Raw genomic sequence first — 25,586 nt, forward strand, 5'->3', positions numbered from 1 at the left:
TTCTAACTTTGAAGAATAATGAAGGGAGTGGGAAAATAAATTGCAATGACAGTGAACAACTACATGTAGTTTTTGAAAAGAGTACACTGCATCTGTTCTGCATATGAAGAGATAGATGGATAATTGCTAGGAACCTAATGTTGAGTTATAAAAGCCACCTGCAGAAGGATATGTAAAGTGTAAGAGGCATTTAAAAAACTTAAAAGAGTACTATAATTTATGGACACATTAGCATAACAGAAGTTCACACAGTCACAGGTGGGCGAAACTCAAAAATCCTGAGAGGATGAATTATGGGATGGGGATAAAAAGGCATCAGCTGCATTTGTTACATTTTAGCTCTTAAAAAATGGTCAAAAGCACCAATAGCTAGATATTAACATCTGTTAGCTCTACACGTGTTTTTTTTTTTTCTTTCTTTGTTTTTTATCCCCAGAGCACTGCTCAGCTTTGGCTTATGGCAATATAGGAATTTGAACCTGGAACTTTGGAGCCTCAGCCATGAGAGTCTCTTTATGTAACCATTAAGCTATCTACCCCTGCCCTGCATGTGGGTTTTTCCATAGCTGTGATGTTTATTTTACTCTCATCAAGTTTCAGTATGTTTCACCTATTAAGACAAAAGGGTAAATAACTGGTAGCATCCACCTTTGATAATTGCAAGCATTTATTGATTGTTTTCCAAATACTCTCATAGATATTTTACATAAAGTAACTCACTTTTCCCTTATTGTTCTTACTGTTTATGTGAGGAAATTGAAACAGAGAGTAGGTAATATTACCAGAGGAGATCCACCATGAAGTTTTGGGGTAGAAAGAAGCTCAGAAGAGGGCTGTTATTTCTAGGGGCTGATACAAATTGAAGGTTTAAAAAAATATTTTGAATGGGCTGGGCACACATTATCATGCACAAGGACCAGGGTTCAAACCCTGGCTCCCCACCTGCAGGGGAGATGCTTCACAGGTGGTGAAACAGATCTATAGGTGTCTATTTTTCTTTTCTTCTCTCTGTCTTCCCTATCCCTCTCATTTTATCTCTGTCTTACAAAAAGAAACAAACAACAAATAGCCACTGGAGTGGTGGATTCGTTAGTGCAGGCACTGAATCTCAACAATAACTCCGGTGACCAAAAAAAAAAAAAGTATACACACATATATATTTTTAAAAAAGATATAAAGTACAAATAACTGTATGTTAACACTTGTTATTTCTGGGTGTGTTTGTGTAAGTGTTTTATTATTATCAATAAATTTAAATATAGTCAAACTATTTGAGAAAAGGTCTATAGAAAGCCAAGAATCTTTGGGAGTAGAAGGAGAAGAGGGAGATAGAAGACACAAATAAGAAGTTGTAGGGCAAAGGAATGCTCCTGCACTGCTGATGGGGATGTAAATTGGTCTAACCCCTGTAGAGTGCAATTTAGAAAACTCTCAGAAGGCTAGAAATGGACCTACCTTATGACCCTGCAATTCCTCTTCTAGGGTCCTAAGGATCCCAACACATCCATCCAAAAAGATTTGTGTCTACCTATGTTTATAGTAGCACAATTTGTAATAGCCAAAACCTGGAAGCAACCCAGGTGTCTAACAGCAGATGAGTGGCTGAGTAAGTTGTGGTATATATACACAATGGAATACTACTGAGCTATTAAAAATGGTGATTTCACCTTCTTTTCTTCATCTTGGATAAAGCTTGGAGGAATCATGTTAAGTGAGATGAGTCAGAAAGAGAAGGATGAAAATAGAATTATCTCACTCATAAATAGTATTTGAAAAATAAGAGAAGGGAAAACACTAAGCAGAACTTGGGCTAGAGTTGCTGTGTTGCACCAAAGTAAAAGTCTCAGGGGTGAGGGTGGGCGGGTTCATCCTGGAACAAGATGGCAGAGGAGGACCTAGTGGGGGTTGATTGTTACACATGTACAAACTAGTATATTTTACTGTTGACTGTAAGCCATTAATTTCCCCAATTAAAGAAAAAACATTTTAGGAAGTCTGGGAGATGATAGCAGTAATGTATAGTACTTGAAAACATGAAATTCTAAATTTGATTTCTTTCATTTTTATAAGTCATAGTGGTGTCCTGGTTCAATCTCTTGTGTCTGCATTAATAAATATATATGAAGAAATCTCAAAAACTTTCCTAAACTGTATAATAGACCTGAACTAGGACTATTTGATTATTATGAATATATATATATATATATATATATATATATATATATATATAGTAGATTTTATGTGAGGTAAGATTGAAAATTGTAAAGAATAGAATCAGTACAAGGCAGAAGGATTTCATTAGTTTTATCTAATTTAAGTAATATGTAGATATCCTAAAACTCAGGTTAAGAGGAAAAGTTTAATTATTTGAAATAATTACTGATTGAACTGAGTCAAAGATAAGTCCATTCATTTCACTGTGTTAATGCTAACACACATCCCTACATTTGGGAACTATATCCTTCCTTTTATAAGGATAAGGCAGTTTTTGCTAAGATAGTATTATGCAATATGAGGCGACTAAAGTATATAAAAACCAGATTTAATAAAATTGTGTATATATTGAATTTTACCCCCAAAGAACATGGTTTGTTTTTTCAGTTTATTAAAAATGTTATGTCTGACTTTCCGTGTTTAAAAAGGACCTGTGCCTAAATTATTGAAAAGTCTAGATTCAAAATATTTCACTGCTTTTTTTTTTTTTTTTTTTTTTTAGTATATATAATTGATCAAAGTACTATATCGTTGGGTTTTCTCCTATGGAACAAGTAAGAATTTCCTGTCTACAAAACCTTAAAAATCCAAAGTAAATAAGTCTGGCTTGTTCTTATATTGGAAATTTGTGTTTGATCATAAATTAACACTCACATTAAAGTTTATTTTTAGAATATGTCACACCTTGCATGTTGTAAGTAAATCCAAATGTCAAGTGAATAATAATAATAATAAAAAAAAAGACACAAGTGAAAGTTTGAAGGATTGCAGCTGTCAAAGGTCAAGGTCAGGTAGGGAGTTACAGGAAAGATACCATATGCTGTTGCAGAAGTGGATGACCAGTTAGCTTAATGAATAAATAATGTAAATAAAAATAATTAATTGATTAATTAATTTGACAGGTCAGAAAGAAACTGAGAGGGGAAGTGCAGATAAAGAGGGAAAGAAAAAGAGACACATATAGCACTGCTTCACCACTAGTGAAGCTTTCACGCTGTAGGTGGGTTTGGGGACTTCAAACTGGGTCCTGTGTGTTGTAACGTGTGCTCAACTAGGTGCACAACCACCCAGCCCAGGATGCTTGTGTGTGTGTGTTTAAAATATTTATATATTTATTGGATAGAGACAACAAAGGGGAACCTTAGAATAGATTGAATAAAAACAATCAAGTATGAGAAGTCAAGATTAATTTATAAAACATAACAAACATTTGTTGTACTATACTTACTATGATAATTTTTTTTTTCCTTTTAGACATTAAATAATGCTCTTTGGCAAGAGTGAAATAAGTGTGGTAATTATCATGAGTTGAAAATATATTCAGCAGGAGAACCTAGTGGGGGTTGAATTCTTATTTGGAAAACTGGGAAATGTTATGCATGTATAGACTATTGTGTTTTGCTGTCAACTGTAAACCATTAATCCCCATAAAGAAATTTTTAAAAAAGTAAGAAAATATATTCAACTTATAGAATCTTCTTATATTTTCCAGTGTTGCTTGCCAGCATGTGGAGGAGACATACTGCTTTACTTATAGTTAGCCTGAAAAACTCAAGTGTTTTTATTGCTTGCATTAGCCTGTTAAGTTGTTATAAACAGTAATCCTTTATTCTTCTGGATGCTGTTTTTTAGTACAGTTAAGACAAGAATTCATTGTCTTTAAAAATGTTCGTTTATTTTGGATAGAGACAGAGATATTGAGAGTATAGGGGGAGATCGAAAGGGAGACAGAGAGATATCTGCAGCACTGCTTCACCAGTCATGAAGCTTCCTTCCTCCTGGTGGGCACCAAGGACTTGAACCTGGGTTCTTGAGCACTTTAATTCGTGCACTCAATCAGGTGTGCAGCCACCTCTCCTGTGAATATGCATAGTTGTTTATGCATATTCCTACTAGTTATGACCTAGAGTGGGTTATATGACCTCTTTTAGCCTCAGCTGCTTTTTCTTTAAAATGGGGGCAGTGTACTGAGTATTAAGAGGATCCAATGACAGTGATTTTATCGAGTACTTATTTTATCTAACTGTTGTTCCAGGTCATTAAGATACAAGAGTAGGGGAGTTAGGCGGTAGTGCAGTAGGTTAAGCTCACGTGGCACAAAGCGCAAGGACCGGCATTAGGATCCTGGTTCGAGCCCCTGGCTCCCCACCTGCAGGGGAGTCGCTTCACAGGTGGTGAAGCAGGCCTGCAGGTGTCTGTCTTTCTCTCCTCCTTTCTGTCATCCCCATCTCTCTCCATTTCTATCTGTCCTATCCAACAACGATGGCATCAATAACAACAACAATAACTATAACAATAAAACAACAAGGGCAACAAAAGGGAAAATAAATAAATAAATATTTAAAAAAAGATACAAGAGTAGATAGGTAAATCTTCCTCTCTAGTTGGGTCTTAATGTCTATCAAGGAGGACTTGACAGCAAACAGAAATATAGTACTATTTATTATTATTTTTTTAATATTTATTTTATTTATTTATTCCCTTTTGTTGCCCTTGTTTTATTGTTGTAGTTATTATTGTTGTTGTCATCGTTGTTGGATAGGACAGAGAGAAATGGAGAGAGGAGGGGAAGACAGAGGAGGAGAGAAAGATAGACACCTGCAGACCTGCTTCACCACCTGTGAAGCGACTCCTCTGCAGGTGGGGAGCCGGGGTTCGAACCGGGATCCTTATGCTGGTCCTTGTGCTTTGCGCTACCTGCGCTTAACCTGCTGCGCTACAGCCCGACTCCCAATATAGTGCTATTTTTACAGGCCATGAGGGAAACATGGTGGAGGTTTCATTTGAAGTCTTGTGATTACTTGAAGGGTAGAATTCCAATTAGAGGTAATATGAAATACAAAAGGTTCTGAGTGGGCTTGGTTAGTAGCTGTAAGTTGGTGGGACTAGCACAGAAAATTTTAGAGGTGATGGTGGGCTAAGTCATAAGAGTCTTAAAATGATAAGACTTTGCTTTGTGTACCATCAGAACTGTGGGAACATTTTGCATAGGAGAGTGAGATGGTCTAACTGCTTTGGTGGGTGTGCAGCAGTTAGGTTGTACATGAAAAAGACTGAATTCTCAGGAAGAGCAGTTTGGATTCTTTTGAAGTGGGTCAGGTGAGAGATGATGGTAGGCTCACAATAGTGATAGAGTACTACCTAGCATGAAGTAAATTCTCAGTAACTGTTAGCTAGATGTGAAAGATTTGGGCTTTTAGGAGTAGTTTTTATTTTATTTTATTTTTATTTTGAAGAGGAATGGGAAATGAGGATAAGAAGTTAGATGGGGGCCAGATGATGGAAGGACCTTATATGCCCTGAAAAGATGTTGGACTTTAGCTTGTGAGAAAATGGTTATTTTGTTGTGTGCTAGAATTTGAGGATCATTTTATAAATTCCTGTGGCTGAGTTTAGGGTGATTCAGATGGGTAACTAGAATAAAGATCACTTTTTTAAGGATTGGAAGTCTGTTCAAGGTTTTTAAGCATTGTTTCCTGATCAGATCTGTCTTTTAGAATGACCTTTGATAAGTTAATGTCAAAAGTACAAAGATTGTGTGCTTAAATGCACAGATTTTCCTATTTAAACTTTTGAACAATTTGTTCTTAATTTAGAATAATTCTGGTGTTATCTTTTTTTTTTTTAGCTAAGTGAATTTTAAACTTTTGAAGCTAGAGTCGAAGCATTACTATAGCCATATATATATATATATATATATATATATATATATATATATATATATATATATTTTTTTTTTTTTCCCCCTGGAAGCAGTAATAAAAAGCTTTCAGGAAAAGGAATTAGAATAACTGCTTTTCAGGATAAAGGAGCATCAGTATATAACTTCATACTTCCATAGATTTGCTCTGTTGTCAGTAATCTAGTCTTTGATTTTGGAAACTCTCCATAATTGTAGTTTATATTGTAAAGTATCTTTATATTCTCTGGAGACCAAGGAAATTGTAGGCACAAAGTAAGGTGGCATTAACAAAGAGGTTTTATTTGTATACAGCTAATTAAAATGATACTGGTTTTAAAGGAAAATAAAAAATTATTTGAAAATTATAGATAGCTTTTAAAATTTTATTTGTAAAAAAGGAAATGTTGACAAAACCATAGGATAAGAGGGGTACAACTCCACACAATTCCCACCACCAGAACTCTGTAGCCCCTCCTCTCCCCTCCCCTGAGAGCTTTCCTATTCTTTACCCCTCTGGGAGTATGGACCCAAGGTTATTATGAGTTGCAGAGGGTGGAAGGTCTGGCTTCTGTAATTGCTTCCCCGCTGAACATGGGTGTTGACAGGTCGATCCATACTCCAGATAACTATTTTTATGCTTAACTCTGGTTTGAGTTTTTTTTAAGCTTCTACAAGAACTAAAAGAATAGTATATTAATCACATTATCTACATTCTAGCTAGTTTTATCAGTTAACATTTTGTCACTTTTGCTTTATCTTTCTGTAGCTTTTTTTTTTTTTATTTTCTTGGTTAATTTTGGAACCGTTTGCTATAAATATTTTAGCTGCATTAACTCCTAAATCTTTTAATTGCTGTTTTTTAATGTGCTTGATTTTCAGTTTCAAAAATTATATATTTCAGTTGAACAGCACTGTAATAATTACACTTAAATATAGCATTTACCGTTATCTCTCCAGTGAGGCTTTAATATTTGGAACTTTTCATTTTATCTTTTCAGAACAACAGGATATTGATTTGGATATAGAATTTGATGTACATCTTGGAATAGCACATACCCGTTGGGCAACACATGGAGAACCAAATGCTGTTAACAGCCATCCCCAGCGCTCTGATAAAAATAATGGTATGCGAAACATGTTGAGGTGGCACTGGTTGCATTGACTTGGTTGAGATCAGTAGATGCAATATCAAATGGTATGGGCCAAGAGAAACGTGAAGGAAAAGGAGCCAAGCCCCAGAGGTTCCAGGACTGAGAGAAATATGAGTTTTATAGAGAATGAGGAAGTTTCCTTGCTGTCTTATTAAAGTGTAAGAAGATCATTATTATTATAACCAAGTTATTTGGGAACTTGGTTGACTTTAACAGTCCTATGGTTGGGATTTACTTTATGAGACCTTACCATGATTTATGTCATTTAATACTATTTACAAATAACTATGTTATATACTGACAAGACCGGTTGCTTCTAGTCTCCCTGGTCTAAGATTATAGGTGACTTAATATTAAAAAAAATATTATAAGAAATGCATTAACCATTAAAATCCAGGGTTAAAATTGAATCGGTTACTAATTTGAAACCTTAAGTGCTTAGATTGAAGGAATATATACTCAGAACTCAAATGAAGTCTGTCCATAAAGATCTTTGGTACATACTCCCAGAGGAATCAAGAATAGGGAAGCTTCCAATGTAGTGGATGGGATACAGAATCTGGTGGTGGGAATTGTATGGAATTGTACCCCTCTTATCTCACAATCTTGTCAATCATTACTAAATTACTAATAATAAAAATGATGGCTTGGTATGGTCCAGGAGGTGGTGCAGTGGATAAATTACTAGATTCGCAACCATGAGGCCCCAAGTTCAATCCCTGGCAGCACATATACCAGAATGATGTTTGGCTCTTTCTCTCTCTCCTGTCATTCTCATGAATAAATAAATTCTTAAAAAAATAGTGGTATGGACATTTGGATAGATTATAGAGGGCTTGATAATGGGAGATACCTAGATACGTACACAGAGAAGTAGGCATAATACATTCTGTTTATATGTGTGTGTCTAAAAAGATGAGATGTTAGTACATTAATTTGTTTCTTAAGTCTCTTGAAAGTCTTTGCCCTTTTTCTTTTTTTTTTTTTTTTCCCCTAGCGGCTTACTGTGTTATTTGTCCTATAGACTTTTCCACAGTGTACATTTTACTCACTGCATGCACCCGTGCTTCATTTAACATGTCTCCTTGTCTCTTCTGTGGAGTATAAATTGGTACGGTGTTTATTCATATCTGTAAGAACATAGTGCTTGAATCTATATATATACTGTTAGCTTTTGTTTTTGATTTTTAGGGATTGATTTTCTTTAAAAATCTATTTTATTTGGACCAGGTGGTGGCACACCTGGTTGAGTGGTTCAAGCCCTGGTCCTTACCTGCAGGATGAAAGCTTTAGCAGTGAAGTAGTGCTTCAGGTGTTTGTCTTTTTCTCACCCTCTCTATCTCCCTTTTCCCACTTAATTCATCCAACAAATTAAAAAATTAAAAAATCTATTTTATTTAAAACTTTAAAATATTTACATAGTTCTGAGAGCACATACATAAGACAAGCCATTTTTTATTTTAAAGATTAAAACATTTATATTTTATTAGTGATTTATAAAAATATGAGATAACAGGGGTAGTGTTCCACCTATTTATTTTAGTGAAAGACAGAGATATGAGAGAGCTACTCAGCTCTGGCTTGTGGTAGTGCTGGGGATTGAAAACAAGGCATATTAAAAGAAATTCATCCATTTCTGGTGATATTAATTTCTTCTTTTTTTTTTTTTTTTTTCCTACCAGAGTTATTGCTGGGACTTGGTATCTGCATGATTCCACCATTCCCAGTGGCCATTTTTCTTGTTTAAAATACTGCTCATGAAGCTTTGCCCCTACAGGGTGGGGACTGGAGGCTTTGAGCCCAGGTCTTTGAATATGGTGATGTGTATGCTTTACTGGGTGAGCCACCACCTGACCCCTATAGATACTAATTTTAGTTCATTTTTTAAAGATTTTTTAAAATACTTGTTTATTCCCTTTTGTTGACCTTGTTGTTTTATTGTTGTAGTTATTATTGATGTAATTTTGTTGGCTAGGACAGAGAGAAATGGAGAGAGGGGGAAAGAAAGATAGACACCTGCAGACCTGCTTCACTGCTTGTGAAGCGACTTCCCTGCAAGTGGGGAGCCCGGGGCTCGAACCAGGATCCTCACGCCTGTTCTCGCGCTTTGTACCACACGTGCTTAACCTGCTGCGCTACCGCCCGACTTCCAGTTCAGTCTTCTATTTGAAAAATAGATACTTTGAGAAAGATCTTACAATTTAACTCAACAGCTACCTTTTTTTACTTTTTAGTGCTTCATGTTGTTACTGAATCAGATATGAATGCCGTCAGTCACTCAAACTTTTAGTGTTGACAAGGACTGTAAAAATGATTTCTGAAATAAGGAAATAAGTTATCAGAAGATTATTTTCATGTGAAAAATAAGTAACTAAAGCAAACAAGCTAGTAAAAATGATAATCAGCTTAACTGCACACACTGCAGTGTGCAAGGACCCAGGTTCAAGCCCCTTATCTCTGTCTGCACAGGGAAAGTTTCACTAGTGGTGAAGCAGGGCTGCAGGTGTCTCTCTCCCGTTCTATCTCCCCCTCCCCTCTCAATTTCTCTGTCTCTTTCTAATAGTAAATAATTTTTTAAGTTGTGTAAAAAGATGATAATCAGCAATACTGTATAACTTAGACTGGGTAAAAACCATGTTGATTATCAGGGATGGGGGAAGCATGTAGAACTTAGTAGTGGGTACTTTGAATCTCGCACACAGTAGAGGTATAAAACTTTACAACTGAAAGTCTACAGTCTTGTAAGCTGATATTAAATTTAAAAAGCGTGACACCTGAAAACTTATATCTGGATTGTTTCCTTTTTTTTTTTTTTTTTCTTTTCCCCAGAGCACTGTTCAGCTCTGGCTAATGCTGGTGTTGGGGATTGAACCTGGGACCATTGGTGCCTCAGGCATGAAAAAAGGCTTTTTGTGTAACCATTATGCTATCTTTCTAGCCCCATCTGGATTTTTTTTTTTTTGTAAGATTTAGAGTTAAAGCTTTTATGTCAGCCTTTATTAGTAATTTGTCACTCTTTGTTCCAGCATTACATTTTTTTTTTTTTTTTTTTTTGCCTCTAGGGTTATTGCTTGGGCTCAGTGCTAGCACTACCAGTCCAGTGCCCTAAAGGCCATTTTTTCCACTTTTTAAAATAGGATATGACAGAGAGAAATTGAGAGGGGAGGGGAACATAGAGAGGGGGAGCATAGACCAGGTGGTGGCACACTTGGTTGTGCGCAGGTTACAGTGTGCAAGGATCCAGGTTCAAGCCCCTGGTTCCCATCCCCCACCTGCAGAGGGAAAAAGCTTTGTGAGTGGTTAAGCAGTTCTGCAGGTGTCTGTCTCTCTCTGTCTCTCTATCACCCCCTCCCCTTGATTTCTGACTGTATCTAACAAACAAAGGTAATTTAAAAAAAAAGAGGGGAAGCAAAAGAGATACCTACAGACCTGCATCTCTGCTTGTGAAGCTACACCCCTGTAGGTGGGGAACTGAGGGCTTGAACTGGGATCCTTTGCGGGTCCTTGCACTTCATACTGTATGCACTTAACCTGGTACCTTTATTATATTTTTTTCTCTAAGATTTATTTTTTGTAATATTTTGTGATACCACTCTTTCATAGAATCTTAGTGAAAGTCTTTTATTTGCTTTTTAATAAATTCACCTTATTCAAGGTCAGATCAAATGTCAGTTCTTTATGTGTATTAAAATATTTTGGTAATTAACATAAAATTTAACTTAGATAATTACACTCTTGACTTACCTAAACTTAAAAATATCCACAGAGCCCAGAGGTGACTTAGTAGGCGGAGTACAGGTAAGCCTGAAGGCTCACCTCATGTGAGGTAATGGGTTTGAACCCTGGCACCAAGAGAACTTCATGGGTAGTAGAGTGGTGTTTTGTTGTCTCTCCTCTCTCAAAAAATAAACATTTGAGCAATTCAATTTTATTACATATGTGTGAGATTCAGGTTATATGCTGTTAATAACTACAAATAATAATGATATCAATGCTTGACGAATCACTCTTACATTTTTCAGAGTTATTTAATCAGAGTAGATGATAATACCACTTTCATGTGTATTTGACCTTTAAATGCTTTTTTTTTCTTCTTTTTTTTGCCTCCAGAGTTATCCCTGGGGCTTGGTGCCTGCACTAGGAATCCACTGCTCCTGGTGGCCATTTTTGCTATTTTGTTGCCCTTGTTGCTATTGTTACCATTGCTGTTGTTGTTGGATAGGACAGAGAGAAATCGAGAGAGGAAGGGAAGACAGAGAGGGGAAGAGAAAGATAGACACCTGCAGACCTGCTTCACCGCCTGTGAAGCAACCCCCCTGCAGGTGGGGAGCCAGGGGCTCGAACTGGGATCTTTACACCAGTCCTTGCACTTTGCACCATGTGCGCTTAACCTGCTGCACTACCTCCATCCCCCTCTAAATGCTATTTTAAAATTCACTTTTATGACATTCTAGTAATTCTTTGGACCTCAAGAAAAATTAATTATACAGTTGAATAAGTGCCTCGCTTTTTTACTAACATCACATAAGCAAACAGTGCTACTGATATACCTGAAGGTATTCTGATAATAAAGATGAGATGATCCTTGATTGTACCTGAAAGGATATCATATGATAAACTTTCTGAGTTGAGAATAATAATGACTTTTTATCTTATTTACTGGACCTGCCCTTTTTTGTCATCAATACTTAGAAAAAAATTTGAGGAAATATAAGACAGATAATACTTTCATTTCTTTTAGAATTTATTGTTATTCACAATGGAATCATCACAAACTATAAAGACCTGAAAAAGTTTTTGGTAAGTAAACTGACTTTAAAAAAGACAAAAGATTTTGAAATATTTCTAATGAAAATAATGAGCTTGTATTGTTGAGATGTGTAATACCAGTCTCTTACTTTCTAATATTATTATTATTTGTTGTTGTTGTTTGTCCCTTGGATTTCACTGTGCCAGACCTACTTTTTCAGACAGGGAGGTAGAGATTGAGAGAAAGAAAGACACCAAAACAAGGAAAATTCACTCTTGTAGTAGGAGTGAGGCTCCAAACTTGGTCCTGCTCATTATGTAACAAGGGCACTGTCCAAGCTATTCCCTGGTGTTTCCTTCCATCCATCCATCCTTCCTTCCTTCCTTCCTTCCTTCCTTCCTTCCTTCCTTCCTTCCTTCCTTCCTTCTAAAACTTTGTTTCCTTCTTTATTCTTCCTCCTTCCATCCTTGTTCTTCTTCTTTTTTCCTTTTTTAAATTTTTTTTTATATTTATTTTCCCTTTTGTTGCCCTTGTTGTTTTATTGTTGTGGTCCTTTTTTTTTTTTTTAACCAGAACACTGCTCATCTTGGCTTATAGTTGGGTGCTTAAACCTGAGGGCTCTGAGCCTCAGGCATGAAAATCTTTTGCATAGCCATTATACTCTCTCCCTCATCCTATTTTTTTTGTGTCTTAAGAGAATATACTTAATTGACTATATTGTAAATGATTCAAAAGCTCAAATAAAATTAGAAATTTGGGGTGATATCTTTTGCATTCTGAGTTGCCATCTAAAAGAGATTTTGGGGTATAGAAGAATTGGGATGGATTCAGTGACTGTTCTATGTCCTAAACAGCTATGTACTATATAGACAATGAAGATGACCTTTATTGGTACATTCTCAGGGCTGTTAATTGAACTCTATAATGGTTGAAACCTTTTTTAATTGTTTTTTCTTTTTCTGCCTCCAGGGTTATTGCCGGGGATCAGTGCCTGCACCACGAATCCACTGCTCCTGGAGGCCATTTTTTTTTCTTCCCGTTTTGTTGCCCTTGTTGTTGTGGTTATTATTATTGTTGTTGTTAATGTCATTGTTGTTGGAAAGGACAGAGAGAAATGGAGAGAGGAGGGAAAGATAGAGAGGGAGAGAGAAAGATAGACACCTGAAGACCTGCTTCACTGCTTGTGAAGCAACTCCCCTGCAGGTAGGGAGGTGGGGGCTCGAACCTGGATCCTTATGCTGGTCCTTGCACTTCACGCCACGTGCGCTTAATCCGTTGTACTACTGCCTGACCCACATTGAAACCTTTTATGTCTGTGTTGCTTAACACAATAATGGTTGTTCTCATATAGCTAATGGCCATTGAATTAGAAAGTACAATATCATTGTCAAAGAAATAATTATTAGGACTGGGGAAATAGCATAATGGTTATGCAAAAGCCTTTCAAGTATAAGGCTCTGAGGTCCCAGGTTCAATCACCATTAGCCAAAACTGAACAGTGTTCTATTCTCAAAACAAGCCCCCTGCTCCCCACCTGCAGAGGGGGGTTGCTTCTCAGATGGTGAAGCAGGTCTATCTGCAGGTGTCTATCTTTCTCATCCCCTCTCTGTCTTCCCCTCTTCTCTCGATTGCTTTCTGTCCTACCCAACAATGACAGCAGTAACAACAGCAATAATAACCACAAAAACAATAAAACAACAAGGGCAACGAAAGGGGGGAAAGTAGCCTCCAGGAGCAGTGGATCCCAGCAATAACCCTGGAGGCAAAAAAAAAAAGAGAGAGAGAGAGGGAATAACTATTATATTTACTATGCAGTTAGTGTTTGTGATTGGCATATATTTCACTATATTTTAGTTGTTCAGAATGTATTTAGGGTCATAGGTGGAGGGTTTAATTTATTGTGATGGTGTAGGAACTTTGGTAATGGGTTTGGTGAGTTGTAGACACATAGATGTGAAATTAGATTACTAAAATCTTAAAATATTATAAACCAGTGTTAAACCAATAACAAGGTAAACTATATATTTAATTAACCTATGGCATATACAGATTTATTTAAGTTAAGTCTATATTCTGCTAATAGGTATATTTCACCATTTTGAGTTCACTATAAGTTGCTGACCTTAATTTTTAATGATGGATAATGAGTTACAGTGGTTCAAAAATTAAATAATGGTTATTGAGATTTGAGGGAAAAAGTCCTATAGAAATTATTTGAATATCACAAATATTTCTACATTAAATATCATGCTTTTTTCTTTTTAATTACAGGAAAGCAAAGGCTATGACTTTGAATCTGAAACAGACACTGAGACAATTGCCAAGCTTGTCAAGTACATGTATGACAATCGAGAAAGTCAAGATACCAGTTTTACTACTTTGGTGGAGAGAGTTATTCAGCAGTTGGTATAAAAATGCACTTTAATTTATTTCCTTATTAATTTTTATGTGGTTTTAGTAGGTAAGGTACACATCTTACTGCTGAGCCACCTTCCTAGTCCTAACAATGATCAGGATAAACTTTTCAATAACTTTGATAAGCAGAATTAAGCTAGTGTCTCAAATATTTTTGACTTTTATTTCCCACATATACAAAATTCCTTCTTATCTTTCTTACTTAAAAAAAAATCCAAAAAAAAAAAAAAATCCTTTGCTTCTCTGTGAAGGTTCCACCTTCACCTTCTGCCTCCACTAAAATTCTATGATGTCTGAAGTAAAAGAGTCATGAGTATTATGCTAAAGACGGAGTAGTGTGTCTTCCCAGCCTTTTCTTGATCCTATTTGTGGTTTAACTCAGCATGTTTTTATGGTGGTCCCTTCCCCTTCCTACTGTATGGGTTTTTTTTTTTTTCTCATGATTTTTTTAGATCCTGTCTCCAAAGAAATGGTATGGTGGTCAGGTTGATGATTGTGTATACTTAAATTGTCAATATCAAGGCAAAAAGGAATAGAAACTAACATTGTTACACAAATTATTAGGTCAGAGAATAGGTTTTTGATTCTGAACTTGATATCTTTTCTAGTTTTGTTCTATACTTAGTAATTTGTAGTATGGAAGCTAAGATGTATCTATTGAGGAATGTCAATAGCATTTACAAAGATTAATTTTAAGATGGTTAGTTTTGGAATTATCTATTGAACATATTCAAGAGTGAGTTTGGTTAAAAAATGGGTCATGATTATGCCAAAGCTCAGGAATATCTATCTAATTTTATATTCATTTTATAAAATAGAGCAAAAGAGGAGTTGCATGAATAAAAAAATCATATGCTGATGCCAATATGTTTAGGCATTTCATAGTTGATAGTTGATAACAATAAATGTAATTAATCCATTTGTCTTCCTTTGTAGGAAGGTGCTTTTGCACTTGTTTTTAAAAGTGTTCATTTTCCTGGTCAAGCTGTTGGCACAAGGTACATTTAAATGTGATTATGACTAATTATTATTATTGTTATTATTTAAACACTAATCAACTCTAACTTTTGGTGTTGCTTATGGAGATTGAACCTGGGATCTCAGAGCCTCAGACATGAAAGTCTTTACATAATTGTTATCTCCCCTGCCCTAATGATATATATCTAAAACATTTAAATTATAAATTTATCTCTATACACCATAAATGACCTTTCACTATAGAAGCTCTGTATATTGTTAGAGATATTTGTATCAAATATTTTATTTTTGTATGATAGTGAATGTGAATAGAAAGCACTTCTTCACCATTTATGGAGTTACATTTTCTCTCTCTTTCTCTTTGATGATATAATGATTAATAAGATTGTAAGATAACAGAGATACAATTCTATACAGTTCTCACCAGTCCCATCCCCTCCATTGGAAGCTCCCGTATTCTTTATCCATTTGGAAGTATGGACCAAAATTCCTTATAGGGTGTAGAAGTTGGGAGTTCTGATTTTTGTAATTGCTTCTCTGCTGGACGTGGACATTAGCAGGTTGATCCATACCCCCAGTCTGTTTCATTCTTTCCCTAATGGGGTAGGGTTCCAGAGAGATGAGTTTTGGGGACATATTGGTGAAGTTCTTTTTTTTTTTTAATTGTTTTTTTATTGCCACTAGAGTTATTGCTGGGGCTTGGTGCTGGCACTATGAATCCACTGCTCCTGGCAGCCATTTCTCTCTCTCTCTCTCTCTCTCTCTCTCTCTCTTCTCTATTTTATTTGATAGGACAGAGAGAAGTTAAGAGGGGAGTGGGAGATAGGAAGAAAGATAGACACCTGCAGACCTGCTTCAGGTGGGGAGCGGGGGATAGAACCCAGATCCTTGTGCACTGTACTGTGTGTGCTTAACTGGGTGCGTCACTGCCTGGCCCCCTTTCTTGTTCTCATCTGGTGTCAGGGATTAAACAGAGGACCTTACCTATGTAAATGAGGTTCTGTATTGCTGAGCTATTGCTTTAACCCCTTAATATATTTTAATATTTTTCTCTTGTTTGTTTGCCACTCATTCACTTCAGGAACCCCTTAAAAAAGCAAGTACACTATGACATTATAATTGGCCTTTTTTTAAAATAGGATTTTGAAGTTGACAATTGACTATTTCTTATTCGAAGTCCCAAACATTACCTTTATCCACAGTTTTGTTAAGTATATGTTCTGCATAGAGTTATGGATAATTATACCATCACTGCTTTTGCTTATTTAATAGTGGTAGCTAAACCTAACCATAGATTTTTTTTTTTTAAATGAAGTCTTTTTGGAACAGTTGAGAAGCACTAAGATTTGGTAAGATAGCAACATTAATATGAAGACAGAGTAACTAAGGAGAAGGTGCTGAATATTCATAGTATTGGAGATTTTAGTACAGTTGGGGAAAAAAAAAAAGACATTAAAAAGAAAAAAAAAACCCAAAACATTAAAATTGTTATAGGATGGGGGTGATAAACTTTTTCTGAAAGGGACCAATAGTAAATTTTTTTATGCTTTCTGGGCCAAATGACCTCTGTAACAATTACTCAGTTTTCACTGTTACTGTGAAAAAATGGTCACGGAAAATAAGTAACAGGAGTGAGGAAGTAGCTCAGTGGTAGACTGCCTACCTCATGTGTGAGCTCTGGGTTTGATTCCTAGCAAAGAGTGCTCCATGGATGGTGGAGAACTGCTTTCATCTCTCCTTTTTCCCTCTTTCTCTTTCTCCTTCTCCCTCTTTTTGTCTCTCTCTCTCTCTAAAAATAAAGAAATAATGTTGGACCATTGCTCACTGGCAATTTGTGTGAATGAGTCTATGAGTTTGATCTCCCATACCATATTTAAAAAAAAAAAAAAGCATGTAAAAGAATAGTAATGACTGTTCCAGCATAATTTAGTTTACAAAAGTAGAGAAACCCAGTCTGTGGGTCATAGTTTACTGACCTGTTACAATTAAGAAAAATACTTGCTGTTTATAGCATTCTTTCCTTATATCTAAAGTTCTATTTGAGCTTTCAGAATTTAAACTGTACTTGAAGAATGTTCCTTTATGAAATGAAAAAAAAAAAAAGAACTTTCAGGGGCCAGATGATGGCATGCCTGGTAGAACCACATGTTACAGTGTGTAAGAACCCCATCTCCACCTTGGTCCTGCAGGGGGAAAGCTTCAATAGCAGTGAAGCAATGCTGCAGGCGTCTCTTTTTATTTTTTCCTATCCTTCTTTCCTATCAAGTTCTCTGTCTCTGTCTAAATAAATATTTTAAAAATACACGAATAATTAAACTTTTCTTACATGGCACTCAGGCGAGAACCGAAGGTTTCGGGTATATGCTCTACTACCAGGCATTCTTGCCTGGCCCAATTTTCTACTCTCTTTACATAGGGAGAGAGGGAGGGATAGAGACATCGGTGCACCAGTCTACTATCCCTGGAGTTCCCTTTGCTTTACCTGTGGTGCTCCCATGTGGTGCTGGGGATTGTACCCAAGATCATGGCAAGACATTTGCTTTACTCACTGAATTTTCTTCCAGCCTCTCAAATTAAAATTTTATGTAATTATTATATTATTTGTGAAAATGATTTAATTTTGTACTAATAGACGCGGTAGCCCTCTGTTGATTGGTGTACGAAGTGAACATAAACTCTCCACTGATCACATTCCAATACTCTACAGAACAGGTAAAAACTATCCCTACACCATGGGGAAATGTAGAAATTGAGTGCAGTAGATGTAGAGAATTATTTTCTTTAAATTGAAATAAATGCCCCTGTGGTCAGATCCACACACACATATATATATATGTAGTCTGTCTAGATATAAAAAGGATTTGTTGTTCTCTGATAAGTAGACTTTTCTTTTCTGTTGTATATCCTTAGCTAGGACTCAGATTGGATCAAAATTCACACGGTGGGGATCACAGGGAGAAAGAGGTGGGAAATGCACTCTGCATGGATGGGGAGGAGTCTTATCCTCTTTTGCTCATTCTTTACTAATTCATTGTTCTTGGAGTGAATGAATGTGCTGGGCCTCTAAAAATGTGCTTATTTTATGGGGATATATATTTTGTTGTTTTTCTAATTTGCAGAGTATATTTTGTCTGCCTGCTTTTGGCATTTAGAAAACTGCTTTCAATAATCTGTTCCTTTAAATATCTCTGAGATTTGATAAAATAGTTGAAATTGTAAAAGTATTTTTATTTTGTATCTTTATTTGTTTATCAGAGCAATGCTCTTGCTTAATGAAATGCAGGGGATTGAACCTGGCACCTCAGAGCCTCAAGCATGAGAGTCTATTTGCATAACCACTATGCTATTCCCTCACCAGCATTTTTGTTTTAAATTGAAATCATAGAGGATGTAGTGTTACAAGTAAGATACTTAGACTAAGAAAGTCATTTGTATACCAACTTACTATACACTGAATTTAGTGGTAGTCACTGAATAATTTAACTTTTAAGTGAATATATATGAATGGTCTATTTTATTCATGCCATTTACATGACATCTTGATTGACTTTGAACTTGCAGTTGCTTTTTAAGTTTGTTTTACAGAATTTAAGCTATATTAGATCTAGATAATTGTCTGCTGTAATCTGAAAAAAAATCGCAGTGTGCTCTTTGCATTTATTCTTTACTAAAAATTCTGCAAAAGACAGGGAGTGGTAAGTTAGGAAACAAAAACTCATAATACTTGTCTACTTTTTTGTTTTTTTAAGATTTAGCAAAATATTCTAAACCCATTTATCTAAACAGTAGCTATTTTCACTTTTTTTTTTCCCCTCTGCGGAAGAAAATTATTTATTACTTATTTGGTTTTACCAGAACACTGCTCAGGTCTGGTTTATAGTGGTGCTGGGGATTTAGCCTTGGTGTCTTAGGCATGAAAATCATTTTGCATAATCATTATGCTATCTCCCTAGCCCTGGAAGTTCTCTCTTTAATTAACTTTTGATCTGATGTGTTAGAATGTCTTCTTAACTTGCCCAGCTCCCCTTTTCAGAAGACAAATAGTCCACTAGTGAGAATAAATATGTTGTAGTTCCAGATTTTCATTAATAATTCTGCTCAGGAGTCAAGCAGTAGTGCAGCAGGTTAAATGCCCATGGCGCAAAGCACAAGGACCGGCATGAGGATCCCGGCTCGAGCCCCTGGCTACTCACCTGCAGGGGGGTCGCTTCACAAGTGGTGAAGCGGGTCTGCAGGTGTCTATCTTTCTTTCCCCCTCTCTGTCTTCCCCTCCTTTCTCCATTTCTCTCTGTCCTATCCAACAATGACATTAATAACAACAACAACAATAACTACAACAACAATGAAAAACAACAGGGACAACAAAAGGGAAAATAAATATAAAAAAATAAAAATAATAATTCTGCTCACATGTGTGACATATATTATCTTGTTTGCTGTCTTAGATTATTTTTAGAAACAATAAAAAAAACATCGGTTAAAGATTTAAAAAATTGTTAGACAAATATATCACAGAACATACCTTTTTGAAATTAAACAAAGTTTTATTTCAGTAGCTCTTATTTAGCTCCTAGTCATTAGATAAACTGTGGCTTTGCTAAGGTAAAATTTAGTTTAAATACAATAGTCTGTTACTAAAGAGGCTGTATAAGGGGGGAAATTGGCTTCTAGACTTTTGCTGTTTTCTCTTACATATAACTACTGGCTAAAGTATGATAATAGTTATATTCCATTTTGATGAAATTGTATGAAATAAAGTATGGGGTGACATTTTATAGACTGTCATAGGTTATCAGTATTAATGTCCTTTTCATTTAAATAGGCATTGATTCAAATACTATATATATTAACTGAATATATATATTATATATATATATATATATATAGTAATTGAATACACTTAATGAAATGGCTAGTATTTGGAGAAAGTATATAATGAAATTCAACTCCATTAGGACATTTTCTAATCAAAACTGGTTGTATTTATTTAAAATAATGTAGGTGATAGGCTTTTTTTGGTCTATTTTTAAAATTCATTTTTAACATGTCCTTCTTGATGTTTAATTTTATGAGTTAAATGCAAATAGTTATGTAACCACCACCATAATAAAAAATAGAGGATAATTCTATCTCCAAAGTGTTCTTTCTACTTGCTCATCTGTACTGAACTCTTGTCTCATTTCCAACTCCTGACAATCACTGATGTGTTTCATTTTTTAAAAATATTTTATTATTTATTTATTCCCTTTTGTTGCCCTTGTTTTATTGTTGTTATTGGATAGGACAGAGAGAAATGGAGAGAGGAGGGGAAGATGGGAGGAAAGAAAGATAGATACCTGCAGACCTGCGTCACTACTTGTGAAGCAACTCCCCTGCAGGTGGGGAGCCGGGGTCTCGAACTGTGATCCTTATTCCGGTCCTTGCGCTTTGTGCCACCTGCACTTAACCCACTGCGCTACCACCCAACTCCCTTTTTCATTTTTGTATAGTGTTCTTTTTCTAGAAGTCAAGTCTTTATAGGCATGTGTTTGTATGTTTGTGGTTGCCAGGGCTTCACTGCTCTGAACCATCTTGTTCAAATATACATATTTAGAGAGAGAGTGCGTTGGGGGGTAGAGGGGGAGAAAGACTGACTCTAGTCCTGAAGTTTCCCCCAGTGTGGTGGGACCTGGACTTGAACCTGAGTATAGACAAATATTTTATTTTATTTTTATTTATTCTTTAGTAAATGAGTACATAAAACTATCAGGTCAACTATATTCTGATATTGGAGAATGATTTTTTTTTTTTGTCTTTAGGGAATTTATCCTTTAATTAATAGTTCTTTTTAAAAGAATATTTGGCTAACTTGTCAGATTTCAATATGTTTCCAAGTTTTAAATGAGCAAAGGAGGCAAAAAGAATTTCATCAATGACATAACAAATCAGAGAAGCCAAAATTCTAAAGTGTTGAAAAGATTCTCTTTCTTTTTCCTCATTGCAAAAGGACCATATTTTATCTAGTCTTCAGAAAGGAGAAATTGTGGATTTAACATATTTTAAGTCTTGACAGTAGCCACACATGTTGCACTATGATTAGAGATTTGTAAGTTTCTTTGCTTTATGTTTAAATCAGAATTAATACAGACTGCAACTTGATTTGTTGCACTCAGAGTGAAAATCTGGAGAAATTTTGTTATATAGAAAATGTGCTTCCAGTATTTCTTCTTATTGCAGTTTTGATGTTTTTAATGTAATTTTATGATTTAGGTGTATGGATATAAAGTATTAATTGTAGTGAGTCTTGTATAAAGTTATGTTAAGGCCAGACTTACAGATTTTTGATTTTGATTTTTAAGAGTCATTAATAAATTATTTACCTTTCACCCAGTAAGGAAAATTTTTGCACTGTTACGTGCCTTGCTGTCTTTGATAGTAGCTGTTTCACTTTACACTGTATGTCCATTATTGTTGGCTTATTGCATGGAAGTATGTTGACCCACCTGGCATCTTTAAGTTGCTCATTTTTTTTTATGTGTTGCTGTTGTTCTTTTGTTCATTTTTAAAGAAAAGTAAATGTATTAGGTGTTAGCCATGGTTTTCTTCATGTTTTCCAATTTGTGTTAACTGTGTGCTCTAGGAAAAGACAAGAAAGGAAGCTGCAATCTCTCGCGTGTGGACAGCACAACTTGCCTTTTCCCTGTTGAAGAGAAGGCAGTGGAATATTACTTTGCTTCTGATGCAAGGTGAGCTCTCTCACTTGAGTCAAGGAAAGTAAAACTACATATACTATAGGAAGCCGGGAAGTCATTTTATATAAATCCAGTTAATGTATGAGAACTTTGTTAATTAAAGAAATGTAGGTGACCTTTTTGGAGACCAGGAAAATAACCTTTGAAATATATATATATATATTTTTTTTTTTTTTTTTTTTTTTTTTTTTCTGGGCCTTTACCATTCTGGGCTGAGGGAAAAATCTCTATTAGAACTGCCTTTTTATAACTGTCTTGTTGTAATTGAAGAGTGACTGAAGGGAGAGTATAAGAATGTATTGGATAAGGTAGGTTGCTACAGTAGTCTAGCGAAGAGTCTAATTGGACTGTTTTAGGTTGTAGTAGAAAATTTGAGAGATTAAGGAGCGGGGCTGGGTGGTGGCACACTTGGCAGAGTGCACACATTGCAGTGCACAAGGACCCTGGTGGTTTAAGCCCCTGCTCCCCACGTGTGTGTGTGTGTGTGTGTGTGTGTGTGTGTGTGTGTGTGTGTGTGTGTGTGTGTAAGCTCCATGAGCAGAGAACCAGGTCTACAGGCATCTCTATGTCTCCTTCTGTAGTTCTCCCACTCTTCTCAATTTGTCTCTATATAAAATAAATAAAATTTAAAAAAATACTTAGGAGCTGAAATTATAGGATTTGGTGATAAGAAAACAATGGAATGACTACTTTTTTGTTGTTTTTGTTTGCTTATTTTGAAAGATTTATTTATCTTAATGAGAGAGATAAATGTAGTGGGAGAGAGATGAGAGCACTGCTTACCTCCGGTTTATGGTGGTTCTGAGGATTGAATCTGGGACCTTGGAGTCTCAGGCATACTGACACTATGCTTCTAACAAGTTGAGCCATTTCCCCCAGTTTAGGAATAACCATTCTTTCCCGTCCCGTCCCGTCCCGTCCCTGCCCTGTCCCATTCCAATTGCTATATAGAGATCTTTTATTTATTTATTTATTTATTCCCTTTTGTTGCCCTTGTTTTATTTTGTAGTTATTATTGATGTCGTTGTTGTTGGATAGGACAGAGAGAAATGGAGAGAGGAGGGGAAGACAGAGGGGGAGAGAAAGATGTAGACACCTGCAGACCTGCTTCACTACCTGTGAAGTGATTCCCCTGCAGGTGGCTCCCTATAGAGATCTTTTTATTCGTTGTCTATAGTAACTGCCCTTGCCCCTCTTTCATATAGGGAATGGCATTGATAATTAGAAAGTGTATGATGGCAAGAGTTTGTGTTTGAATTTGCTTCTAGTACTTTCATGACAGCTCTATTTGTAAGAATTTTTTTTTTTAAATATGTCACTGGGGAATCAACTCAGGACCATGTGCATATGGAATATTACCGAGTATTCTTCTGGGATAAATTATTATTATTACTATTTTTAGTAGAGAGAAGAGGGAGAAAAGGTAAAAGAGAATGGAGAAATACCTTAGCACCATTCCACCATCTACAGACTGTCTGTTACTCTTACGTAGTGCCAGGGTTCAGATCCAGGCCCTTGAACATGGTAATCAGGGTGCTCTACCAGGAAAACTGTGCTTTGATCCTTATGCTTTATCTTCCTTCCTCTCTCCCTTCCTTTCTTTTCCTTTTTTTCTCTTTTTGATAGAGGGGGAGACAGAGAAGTGAAATCTACTCTTTTTTTTTTTTAATATTTACTTATTTATTCCCTTTTGTTTTGTTGCCCTTGTTGTTTTATTGTTGTAGTTATTGTTGTTATTGATGTCGTTGTTGGATAGGACAGAGAGAAATGGAGAGAGGAGAGGAAGACCGAGAGGAGGAGAGAAAGATAGATACCTGCAGACCTGCTTCACCGCTTGTGAAGTGACTCCGCTGCAGGTGGGGAGCTGGAGGCTCGAACTGGAATCCTTACACGGGTCCTTGCACTTTGCGCTACCTGCACTTAACCGGCTGTGCTAGCGCCCAACTCCCTGAGAGGAGTGAAATCTATAGTTCTGTCACTCATAACACTTTCCCCTGCTACAGGTGGAGAACAGGGTTTGAACCCAGGTTCTCACACATGGCAATGTGTGCCCTTTGCTGGGTGAGGCACCTTCTAGGCCTCTGGCCTTTATTCTTTAAAAAATTATTTTATTGGGGTAATAGTGGTTTACAAAATCAACTATGTTTTTAACAGTTTAATATGACACTTAAAATGTGTTACCCTACCAAGCTTACTGCACAAGTAACAATATCAATGTTGGACCTCCTCTCCTGTATCAACCCACTTTCTCTCCCTTTTTGGTAACATCAGTTTTACAGGGTTTGTTTTCGTTCAACTTTATTCCCTTACTTTCTTTTCTTAATATGTATTTTTAATTTTTATTTAATTTGAATACAGACAAATTGAGAGGGAGATAGAAGTGGAAAGAGAGAGAGAGAGAGATCTGCAGCACTGCTTCACCACTTGTGAAACTTTCTCCACTGCAGTTAGGAACTGGGGGCTTGAACCCAGGTCCTTCTACACTATATTGTATGTGCTCAACCAGGTGTGTGTGCCATCACCTGTCCCTTCCTCTCCAACTTACTTTATTTTTTTTATAAATTCCTTTAGTATTTGTTTTAGGATTGGTTTAGTGGTAGTGAGTTCATTTAGTTGTTTGCCTGAAAAACATTTTTTTTCTTTTTTTTATATTTATTTTATTTATTCCCTTTTGTTGCCATTGTTGTTTTATTGTTGTAGTTATTATTGTTGTTGTCGTTGTTGAATAGGACAGAGAGAAATGGAGAGAGGAGGGGAAGACAGAGAGTGGGAGAGAAAGACACCTGCAGACCTGCTTCACTGCCTGTGAGGGGGGCCGGGGTTCAAACTGGGATCCTTATGCCGGTCCTTGTGCTTTGCGCCACCTGCGCTTAACCCGCTGCGCTACAGCCCGACTCCCCACATTTTTTTTTTTTTTTTTTTTTACCAGAGCACTGCTTAGCTCTGGCTTATTATGGTGGTGCATGGGATTGAACATGGGACTTTGGAGCCTCAGGCATGAGAGTCTCTTTGCATAACCATTATGCTATCTACTCTCTATCTATCTCTATCCATCAGTCTTTCAAACTAGTTTATAACCTAGCTGATAAAATATTTTGGGTGGAGGTTTCCATTTACAACTTTGAATATACCATGTCATTCCTTTCTTGCCTGTAGTTATTTGTTGAGAAATCTTCTGGTAGGTTTATGAAGGTTCCCTTATATGTGGCCCTAATTTTTCTCTTGCTGCTTTTAGGAGTCTTTCTTTATCTAATATATATATTAAGTGTATTGGTATACATCTGATTGAGTTTATTTTGTTGATAATTCTAAGAGTTTTTGGGATCTGGTCTCATGCTTTAATTTGGGAAACCATGGGTATACTTCAAATAAGAATACTGTCCCTTTTTCTTTTCTTTTTTTTTAACCAGAGTGACCTTTAGTGCCTCAGGGTTCAAAGTCTTTTTGCATATCTCCCCAACCATCTTATCTTAGAACCACTGATGTAATATTCTTCTTGATGTTGCTCCAGAATACTCCTCTAGAAATTCTTTACTATTTCAGTCCTTTTTCCTTTTTCTGCTGATCATTTTTGATGACTTTTCTCTACCCTATCTCTAAGCTCACTGACTCAACCTTTGACTTCTGTCTTCTTGCTATTGATGCCTCCTTTGTATTTTTTGTTT

At 36.1% G+C, this 25,586-nt stretch overlaps 1 protein-coding gene across 2 annotated transcripts in view; it reads left to right on the forward strand.

Moving 5' to 3' along the window:
* Positions 1–25,586, forward strand: part of GFPT1 (glutamine--fructose-6-phosphate transaminase 1) — a 72,042-nt gene that overhangs the window by 16,743 nt on the left and 29,713 nt on the right. Inside the window, exons 4-9 of one of the 2 annotated variants that reach the window (XM_016187336.2) lie at positions 6,895–7,020; positions 11,789–11,847; positions 14,069–14,203; positions 15,149–15,210; positions 17,823–17,902; positions 21,810–21,915. In XM_016187336.2, the coding sequence (XP_016042822.1) occupies positions 6,895–7,020; positions 11,789–11,847; positions 14,069–14,203; positions 15,149–15,210; positions 17,823–17,902; positions 21,810–21,915 (568 nt within the window). The remainder of the gene's footprint in view (positions 1–6,894; positions 7,021–11,788; positions 11,848–14,068; positions 14,204–15,148; positions 15,211–17,822; positions 17,903–21,809; positions 21,916–25,586) is intronic. The other variant, XM_016187337.2, reaches the window with a different exon arrangement.

Source organism: Erinaceus europaeus, chromosome 3 (genome assembly GCF_950295315.1).
Source record: "Erinaceus europaeus chromosome 3, mEriEur2.1, whole genome shotgun sequence".
In the NCBI taxonomy this organism is placed as follows: domain Eukaryota; kingdom Metazoa; phylum Chordata; class Mammalia; order Eulipotyphla; family Erinaceidae; genus Erinaceus; species Erinaceus europaeus.